At 35.7% G+C, this 11,136-nt stretch overlaps 1 protein-coding gene across 1 annotated transcript in view; it reads left to right on the top strand.

Annotated features, from left to right (window-relative positions):
• Nucleotides 1-11,136, top strand: part of LOC136030675 (nonsense-mediated mRNA decay factor SMG8-like) — a gene marked incomplete in the record, with an annotated part of 107,437 nt that overhangs the window by 81,758 nt on the left and 14,543 nt on the right. Inside the window, 3 exon segments of the mRNA XM_065709743.1 lie at nucleotides 1-274; nucleotides 3,172-3,346; nucleotides 6,619-6,801. Coding sequence (XP_065565815.1) covers nucleotides 1-274; nucleotides 3,172-3,346; nucleotides 6,619-6,801 — 632 coding nt within the window.

Here is an 11,136-nt window from a genome sequence, read left to right as displayed (position 1 = left end):
CTTGTAGACATCGTACCCTATCTTGGGCAACCAACTGATTTGGTTTCATCCTTTTCATCATGGTCACTGAAGTGTGTCGGTCCATCCAGTTACTATTCACATAATATTGGTTTAAGTGACATGATGCCTGGGTTCCTGGCCCATACTGGTTTCCTTCTTCCATGGGATGTTGCTGTGAAAATCGAGCATGCAGAAAAATGGCCAACAATCTTAGAAAGTTCGAGGAGGCATCGTTCTGGAAGAACTGATAAATATAGCAAAAACCTCAAATCTGGTTAGTTGCATTCTAGAAATTTTGCCTCGTCTGCTTCATCTCAAAAAAGTATTTTACCATTTCCTACATTTTATTTCGTCATTCCATTACATTTGTATTTCATGGACTGCATTCCATGTCATCCTCCCCTCCCATTCCGTAATTCCCTGCACTTCTAAGTGCTGAGTTAAACATACTATCTTTGGATTATTCACCTCCCTGAATTGATTGGTAAAGTCCGTGACATGATTAAGCTTCCTCTCTTGATTTTATTTCTTCACAAAGGCCCTTTATAAAGGCAGTTTTTACTCTAGTCTAGTGTCTCTCTTAAAATTAAAGAGAAGCTCAATATGATCCCTTGCAATTTCGATTAATTTAGTAAAAGTATTTTTTGATAAACTATCAAAACGTTTATCAAAATTTTTTAGCACAGTAACTAGAAGTGGCTCGTTTCCTCAGTGTTAGAAAAAAGAAAATGCTACGCCAATACAGAAGAAAGGGTTTAGTTTGGATTTCTATGGAGTCCGATCAATTGCATTAACGCTGATGTTCTCTAAACTCTATGAGAGCTTCGCAGCAGATTGGCTTAAAGAGACCATCCTCGAACTTGTAGGTGAACAAGAATTCCGAAATATGAAAGGTTTATCAACAACACATTGGTCAGTCTCAACGATACGTATATAAACTACTTGACGAGTCAGATACCTTACTCAATCTCCTTTTAATTGACCTCCAAAAGGCTTTTGATCTTGCTATTCATAATGTTTTAGTTGAAAAACTGCTGAATGAATTTGGAGTGCCTCATTTTCTAGTCAATTTTATTGCATCTTTTTTGTCAAATAGAAGTAAAGCTGTTAAGTATAAAAATTTTTATTCTGATTCACTCCCTATTTCTTGCGGAGCTCCACAGGGTACACTTTTAGGTCGTTTACTATTTTTGGTAATGATCAACAATCTTGCTAATGAATTAGCCGATCGATGGGAGTTTGTGGATGACATACCTTTTCTTGAAAGGTGCAGAAGAAATATTAAGAGCAGTGCAATGGAAATTCTCGAAGACATTGTAAGTAAAACAGCCCAGTCAAAATAAACGTGAATTCTCAAAAATCTAATATTATGACCCTTAATTTTCTTAAATCAAAGCCATTGTATACAACTTCAATGCCTAATGAAATAATTACAACAAACAATAAACTTTTAGGGGTTACAATGACGAGCGATCTGTAATGGGAGATTAAACAATTGGTGCATAACTGTCTCTCATTGAGCTATTTGATAAATTTTCATGCCCAAAAGTGCATATCTTCCGCCTTTACATATCTTTTATCCGTCCACTCCTTGAGTATGCTTGCCCTCTATGGCATTTTAGCCTTATGGTGGATCAGTCCGACAGGCTAGAAATTATCCAGAAGACAACCCTGAGAATTATTTACGGTCGGGGCCAATGGCCTTACAGTCGCCTCCTCAAGGAATTCCGCCTCCCAACCTTGGCAGCCCGACGTGTTACTCTTTGATTTTAGTAGTGTGCGTCTTAAACCACGTTTTTCAATATCTACTCCCATTCCCTTATTGCCCACCAAAGCACCGTTTACTTCGATCAAAAGCACAAAAAAATTCAGGTTCTAAATCCTATCAATGCAAAAACTGAGTGTTATAGAAAGAACTTTGGGCCTGCGTTTCTTGAAATTCTAAATAAATGAAATTGTACTCTTATCGTATATTATGTACTCTTATCATTGGTTTGTTTGTTAGCGTTTTTAGATGACATGCTAGTCGGAATCATCGTTATATGTTTCTATAAGGTACCTGACAAAGAACGACAATGTTTTTATAATGTTATACGTTTATGATGTACCTGACGAAAAACATGGTGTACCGACAACGTTTATAATGTATCAACAATTTTATATGCTTTTATAATGTACCTGACAAAAAAAACGACAAATTCGGCAGTTTAATGTTGTGAAAGTTCGTTTCTAAATAAAGTATCATTCATTCATTCATTCTCTCAAAATTCGAAATTTAACCTTTGGTTAACAAAACGAAAATTAACCTTGAATAATCATATCGTATGTATTCATCGTTTTAGTCTCTGCTCTTAATATATATTTCATAGCTGGAAAGAGCTAAGCCAATCTTTGTTGTGGAAAACTTCAGAAGTCTTCTATATTGAAATTGCTGTTTTCTAGGGAATGCGCTATGAAATGGAGGTGAATAGGCTAATTTGATGACAACCTTTCGTTTGTGGCTGGAAAAATACTTGAAATGTAAGAGTTAATATATTTCAAAGACCTGAAAATGTTTTTTACTAACCACCAAATCTAGTGCAGGCACTCAGAAGATGATATGTGATATATTTTTTCAGGCGCTCTCCTCAAACCCTTTATGCCTCTGCCCTCCTCCCTGCCCGTTAATCTCAAGATTGTGATGTTGTAGCGATGTTCCCATTTTTTCCCAATACGTCCTACAGTCATCCTCTTTTGAATTTTCCTACAACACCCTTCCCCTTCCCCCCAAAAATGTTTTAATTATCCAGAAACAAATTTCTACGTTCTTGGCTAGTATAGATGATACCTCTATCTTAATATTTATATACAATTTCTTGACTGTCCACCAGTCAATCCTGTAATGATTTTTAATTTTATTCACAGTCAAAGGACCACATTATGATTTTATACAATGTATATTGTGATTTTGTCTTATATATATGGGTGCGTGAGGCGGGAATGGAGGGAAGACTCAGATTAACAGTCTAGTCTACTTTTTATAACAGCCTGCTTTAAAATTGTCAGTGCTATTTTAGACAACATTTTTTCTAATTTTTTGAATAATATTACTTTTTATTTTGTTCTACTAATTTCATAAAAAGTTTGCAATGTTTCTGTATAAATTTCTGTATAAATTCTCTTTTTTTCTAGAAGCAGAATTCACGGTGAAAATCTTCATCGGCGAAGAGTATGAATGTCCTCGAGGACATCGATTCATATGCTGCGCTCCAGAGAAGGCACTTCGAGCTCCGACTACGGGTGTGAAAGAAACAGCTGTAAAAATAATTGGTTCTGACATGCCTCTGTACATGACCTGTCCCTGCAGGTATTGATTCCTTATTGTAAAGCTTATGCACACAACTCTGTTTTTACGATGTAGATACTTTGTGAATTAGCCAGGAGAAAGATTCGGGTGTTCAGATTCCCCTCCTCCCTCTCTCTCATCTACTAATCTCTATAAGTTTTAAAAAAGTTGAGCCTTTTTGGAAACTAAGTCTGCCATGTCTCTGTAAATCCATGCGAAAAAAACCATAGAAAACTACTTGGTAAAAGAAAAAAAAACTGTAGGCTTGAAAAAAGTGTTTTTTTGAAATTTCAAAAACCTGATGAAGAATTTGTGACAAACTTACAACAAAAGTTTGTAGCTTGGGCAATAGCGTAAGTGCACTTCATTTAAATCACATTAAATGCTATTTTAGCACTTAGTATTTATTTTAAACAAATAAAAATAATGGCTTAAACAGAATTTAACTGTTAAACCACGATGGACCAGTAACATTTGAGCCTAATTATAGTTGCACTTGTGTATAAAAGTAGAATTACGCATGACTACAGTACCAATATTGGGTCCTGTGCATAATTCAGTGAGTTGAACTATGTTCAACTTCCAAACAATACTTTTTGTAATTTACGAATTGAAGTGAAGACAATATTTTTTAAATAAGAAAAGATGCAAACTTTTAATAATGATTTCCTTATTTGCCTGATGTTTATGCTGAAATATGCAAAGATACAGTGTTAATGGCATAAGCATTTATTTAAAAAAATACACAAGTAACAAAAAAACTACTACTTTCCCTATAAATCAATGTTTGTTCGTGGGGGAGGTAAAAAAAAACTAACTGAGAAAAAAAAGAAAAGCATAAGAACTTTGCACCTGACGCCACCAATACCACCGCAAAAATCAACAAATACATAACAAACAAATATCAGTCTTTGCCTCCAATAACCATAATACCATGAACCTAAATCACAATAAAACCATAAAACACCATAAACAAAGCAACATTCATATTCTGCCAAATATAACTGCTCTTTAATAGTTTTCTAAATGAATGAGAACCATCAGTGGTCTTAATATCACTTTTTAAACTGTTCAATTTTTAGATACCTCTGGGTAACGTGAATAATTGGCTCTATGTACAAGAAAATCATCCCCAACCTTTGTATCAGAGGAATGAATAGTAGATCCAACACAATAAACCGCTGGAAAAGCAAGGCTTAATCCAATCCAAAAATAAATAACAGTGGATAAAGTTCACGAAAGCCAGCAACTTCCAAATTTTTAAACTTGGTTGAATTTCCAAAGCAGACTGACGAGGAGAATTATTTTTTAAGACTCTAATCGGTTTAAAGAAAGACGGAAAATTAGACAACCAAATTACATGAACAATAAAGTATACACTGATGAATGAGGGAAAAGTAAAGATGAAGGAGAATTGATTTAGGGGGGGGGGAAGCTGGAGTCTCTTCATTGTACATAGATTTTATTGCCAGGATTTTACCAATTAAATCACATTCTGCTTAAAAAATAAAGCTTCATCAATTACTATCCTATGGTATTTCAAAGACCCAGTCGGTTTTATAACTCTATTTTGTTCCTTAATTCATCTGGTGATTGCGAAAAAAAATACTAAAATTAGACCTAGCTGCGCTAATTCTTAATTAGCATAGCAAATTAAGCATAGCCATTACAATTTTATCAACTAATCACGTTGAAGACTTTTCTAGCAACTCCGCTGCGAGAGCTATACTAATGGCTGTTGGATCATTGGCAGAAAGTTACCCTGTTTTATTAGTCGGGTGTGGCTCATTTATTCCATAGCAACAGTTTAGGGGGCAAGTTGGTGATGAAAATTGGCCTTTCAAGAGCCTCAAGTTAAAATCAATGGACAAAATAGACCATTCATAATTATTGTGCATTAATGTACAGATGTGGTTATAGTATCATTTGGGCATAGTATTTATGTCAAACAGACTGAGGGCTAGGGCCTAAATATTCAAACTCCCTGATATTGGTCAAAAAGCCGATTTATTTGGATGCGCTATCAATTTAAGTTGCTCTTGAAACCATAATCGAATAATATGAAACATAAATTCGAGCATTTAAAGTCCCTAACGGGGGTGCTGATCTCTGTTTCATGGCCCTTCAGCTGGAAACTGCAACGACGGGTCGGGGGCCAAACCATCTTGTGCTTTTGCACACCCTTCCTGTTTACTTTCCCCAGATTTTTCCAGGTACCCATTTAAAGCTGAGTGGACTCTAACTGAGCTTCCAGAGTCATGCCACTGACCTCCGTTTCAAGCCAAATAACCAGCAACACCAGGACTCGAACCCCTTTCCTCACGGGGAAAAGATTTCAAAAGGGAACGGAATTTCTTAATCGTTTGAGAAAAAAAAATTAGAAATTGCGAATTATATTTAATGCATAGAAATACCTGGGAGAAATTTTTCAAATTTTGATGAAGTGGACGATATACGGGTACAAAGTCTTCTCTGTCCCTTCTGAACCAATTCAGCCTATCATCTGTATTTGTGTTCATTTATTTACTTGCTTTTGATTCAATAAGATGTACATTGTGACGTTGCATAAATACCTCAGAAATTACTTACTTTGTAATATTTAAACAATTAGCAAAGCAAAAATCCATTAAACTCTCGAAAAAAGACTTTTTTCTCTGCGAATGTTATAACTAATTAAATAGTTATAAAAAAAAATACAATCGTCAAAAAATAAAATATAAAGCATAGACCAAATATTACATTCAAATATTTTAATACTAAAAACAAGTGTTAAGGATACAGACTTTCCTAAAGCAGTGATTTAAGAATTTTTAATAAAAATGCTTATGATTAAAACGTGGATCGGAGTATAGTTCTTACGGTTGGGTCTACCTTGTTTAGATTGTAAAGACTAGAGGAGGGTGTAGAAGTGTATCTTTTTTTGAAGATTTTTTTATATTTTATTCTAGCAACCAACATTCAATAAAGACCAAGCTTGCAAATTGTTTCTGACATCAGTATATATATAACAATCAATTTATTTTATTCGTAAACTATTTGGTGAATTTTCGTCATTATTTCGTTCCTTTCAAATCCAATTCATTTGGATGTACTGAAAGTGCTATTGACTAAACAAAACTTTCAATTGAAATAATCTGTATAATTTTCCGTAAAGTTTTTAACTTGTAAACTTTTGGGAAGCTCGATGAGGGGAGGGGGAACGTCATCATTATTTGAAGTAACATAGATAATTTAATTGTTTTCTTTCCTTTCAAATATTTACTAAATTGAAATTTTTGTTTTCGTCATTTCAGATCCAATAAATCTCTAATAGCGCAGTTGATGAGAATCCATATTGTAACTCCAAAGGCACCTGTCACTGTGACCCTAGATCCTCATATCCGATTTGGAACTGATATGCAGGGGATAACTTTTGTCACTGGAAAGAAGGAAGCTATCAAGCTAAGTCAAAGTGCTTACTGGATCCTTCGATTACCGTATCCTTTTTCTGATCTTTTCTTTCACCCTATATTCCAAAACAGCTTGATATGCGAAGCGTTTCTTGCAGTGTTTACAGAGTGTACACAATAGGTAAATTGGCTGACCGTATACCGCTTAAAGAGGAAACTCTGTTAAGTTGAGCCATCACAAGTGAGTCGGATTCAATTACCTGAAACCCCTTAGAATGCATTTTCACAAATACTTCTGCTCATGCTAACAGCTCACTGCTGCCCTAAGCTGACACGCTCCTCCTCCCTAAGCTATTAAAAAAATCATTCTTTAGCACTCCCAAAAATCCTCAATTTCAGTTAAGCCCATTCTTAATACCTTTCTCTACCCTTTTTGGGGATGACCTAATTTGCGGTTGGCCTAAGATGGTTAGCTAAAAAGCACAATCTTAGGCAACTTATCATCCTGCATCCGTAAAACGTAACCTAGCCATTTTAACATTTCTTTCATTTTAACCTGAGGAAGTGGGGTAAAACCATAATTTGTGTATGACTTATGCTCCGATATCTGGTTAGTTAAAATAGTAGTCAATGCTATTATTACCATGGCTTCCAACATTCTAATCTTCGTCGATAGGCTTTTTTCATATCCTTCGATATTTTTCTGATTGCGAGAAAAAAACTAACTTTTGTTGAGGCAAGATCTCAAACTTAAAAAAAAAGTCAACATGATAAAACTGCATAACCGAGCGTAACCTTTGAAACAGTTCTTAGTTCGAGAGATGGCGTAAAATACTGTCGTTATTAAATAACAAAGGCTGAATCGACTGAGTCAGTTCGGACTTGAAATTTGTCAATACAGCAGACAAATCACTGCTAAATTTTAATGGTGCGAAGTAACCTCTCTTTCCCCTCCCACCTGTTTTCGGTACAGTGTTTATAGAGAGTTTGACCTTTTCAAACTTTTCGAGCAAAAAAAGTAATTGGGATCAAACCTTTTCAGCTTGTTTTTGTGATTAGTTTAGATTTTATGCTGTTATTCTTTACCTCTTAAATACGCGTTAAGTTGGTTTCCTAAATAAGTATTCATTGCTTCTTAGATACATTTTAAGTCTGTTTCTTTGGGGGCTACTGGACCAAGGGCGTCAATGTGATTCGAGCGTAATGATAGGTGGAGGTGTAGATAACGCGTTCGTTAGACCAGTTCGTTTGTGCAAATCTGGTTGGTGCTGATGTAAAATGACAAAGAAACCTCTTTGAAAGCCAATGCTATTTTCCTATAGCAGTAAAATGCGTATTAACAACAGACGCGAGTAGATTCTTTGATGAATAAATTACTATGGTTTCATCGAGACTTTTTGAATGAGTAGGCCAGACTATTTTTTTTTTCTTTAGATCTTGATAAAAAAAAAATTCATTAATGGGGAAACCTCTGATCTCTAATAGTGGAAATACAGCTGTTTTTACAAGAGGTAGAGAATTGTAAAGCAGCCCCTCGATCCGCTACAAGATTCCAACATTTTCTATAAAGAGACTGAAAACCAACCGAACGCCTGGTTACAGCGGAATATCTGAGGACCACTTGAAACGTGGGGGGCCTGCCTTGTTGCTTCGGCAGCTAGAAAATGTTTTGAAGGCGTTCCATGACAAGCAAAGGAATATTGGGTTTTTACTTGTGTCAAGGGCTCCTTTTTTCAATGAATCTCTATTCGGAACTAGAACCAAAACATGGAATGGGTCGTGTCCCCCACTATCAAAGCTGATTTTTTTTTCAAAAAGGAAAGTATTTATATTATGATGTCTATCATAAACTCTACCCCTACCGTGGCAGGGTTTAATACCCAAATATATTTAAAGTTCCTAATTTCTTCGAAAACCATACAAGTCTAATAATGATAGAGAAAAAATTAATATATTATTGTAAATAGATATTTTATATTGAAATAATGTCATGTATATTATCACAAAATATCAATATTGTAATGTAAAATGGTTCCATTTTCTACTATTGCCATTCTAGATAACCTTTCTCTTACAATCATATCCCAGCAGAAAGTTCGTTAATTCATTTGATGTCATGCTCCACCTATCTGACAGCTGGCAATGTATTAGCCATTTGAAGTTTTGTTTTTAGCAGGAGAATTGTGATAAAATGACGTTAATGTAATATCTTGAGTTTGAACATCTTCCCCTTCTTTAATCTGAAATGTAAACTAGAAGAAAGATCAATTTACCCATCCCTGAAAGTATTTTCTACTCCTTGTTTGAATTGTAAACTACAAAAAAAATCAGCGTCTCATAAGGATCGGGGCTTGAGAGTAAGGGGTAATAGCCCTTACTAGCCCTTAATACCCTTACATTGTATTATTTGTAACCCAAAAATTTAATGTCTCATTCCTTTAAATTTCCTTACAATACATAGATTTAAAAAATACATAGAATTTATGAGAAAATAAATTCTAATAAAATGCTGGAATTAGATTAGTAGTAATAGGGGCACCAACGTGCAGGTTCTCCAGTGCCAACCCCGCACTCTTAACAATGAAACCAACTCCCAACACCAAGCTATTTTTTCTATGGTAATATGAAGCTATGTGATATTCCAAGATATTTATTTGTTTATTGGTTCATCCAATAGCTTGTAAGCTAAAAGCTTGTAGGCATATGAATTTCGAAAAATGGTTTTTCCTAGGTAATTGGTTGGGTGAGTAAAGTTAAGGCCTCATTCAAGTTTTTATCTGTCTTAATTACTAAAATAGGATTTTTTTTTATTTTTTTTGTAGTAGTAGTAGTAGTAGTAGTAGTAGTAAAAAAGAGTGTAGATATGAGTATGTATATATGCATGTATAATTTTTTTTTCTTTTTTTGTGTGTTTGTGTGTGTGTGGGTATGTATTTGTGCGTATGCTTCTGTATTTGTTCGTGTGTGCATGTGGGCTTGCTCTTTTACTAATTTTTTTTTACTATATGTCACTCCTATTCTCTATCTCATTCTCCCTCCCCTTCTCCCACACATACAAATCAAAGTAATAGATTTCCCTCTACTAATCTAGATCATCCTTTCTGTACTAATCTATATCAAACCCACCCCAGCTCTACTAATCTTTATCATACTATCCCATTTCTACTTTTCTAGATTACCTAAATCACGTTACTAATCTAAATATCAATACTGCTAGTAGTAGCATTCCTTATTTTTTTCGGACCCGGTTCTCTTCTTGACAGATTTTTTGTTTAATTTGTAAGTCTCGTTTCTGTAGATCTGGTCCGTGTCGTGGGATGAGAAGAGCTGTAGCTGGGTTATTCTCCTTTCTTCTATCGAACTCAAGGTGCAAAAAATTGAACAAAAAGAAAGAAAAGGCCATACTAGAGTATCAGATTCAGTCTCCAAGCTTTTCTGATGGTAAAAGATTTTATTACATCTTCTGTTTTCGGTAGTTCGTTCCTGTATACTTGCGTAAACAACAGCGCCTCTAAACTCTCCTATGACGTTGTGTTTCTGAGTACAAAACACGTTATGTCGACCTTGGAGAAAATTCTTTCCACCTCGCATGTTGAAACTGGAAGCGTCTCAAGGATTGTAAGCAATGCAAAGATGTTCAGGAAAAACTGCTCCTGACAGCCGTTGTGAGCCGAAATAGCCGTTTTCTGCTGTTCCGTTGCTACGTTAGACCAATGGCTCTTCCAGATTTGGAATTCCATTTTCAAATCAGTACATGTGCCACTTAGAAGGTCCTTGTACTTCTCGTACCCTTCCTTCAGATCGTCCTAATTCTTGCTATGGACAATTGTTGGAATTAGTGATGAAAGTTCAGCCGCATGAGCAATTTGGGAGCTGTATCTTTCCGAGAAATCAAAGAGAATGGCATCCATGGTTGGGATGAATGCCTCTATCCTGTAGTGACTTTCTGGATCCAGATTCGGTACTCCCGTTCGGTACACCAGAGAGCGTGACTATGCGTGGTTGGACGACTTTTATGGCAACATGAATTTCTTTTGCCATGTTTTCGAGTTCCGTGTACAGAGACTGAAACTCGGTTTCTGCATGGGCTCGCATTTCCTCTAATGTCGTTGTGACGCTGCTTATTAGTTCTAAAGAACTCTCACAAGATCACCGTCCTTTTGTTGAAGTGACTCTGCCAACGGTTTCATTGCCGTCTTCGGCTGCTCCGTTGTTAGTTTTGACCAGTGGCTCTTCCGGATCTGGAATTCCATTTTCAAATCAGTACATGTGCCACTTAGAAGGTCATTGTACTTCTCGTACCCTTCCTTCAGATAGTTCCAATTCTGGCTATGAGCAATTGCTGGAATTAGTGATGAAAGTTTAGCCGCATGAGCAAAATGGGAGCTGTATCTTTCCGAGAAATCAAGGAGAATGGCATCC

The sequence above is a fragment of the Artemia franciscana genome, chromosome 1, assembly GCF_032884065.1.
Source record: "Artemia franciscana chromosome 1, ASM3288406v1, whole genome shotgun sequence".
Taxonomy (NCBI): domain Eukaryota; kingdom Metazoa; phylum Arthropoda; class Branchiopoda; order Anostraca; family Artemiidae; genus Artemia; species Artemia franciscana.
This window is presented reverse-complemented; position numbering and strand designations above follow the sequence as displayed.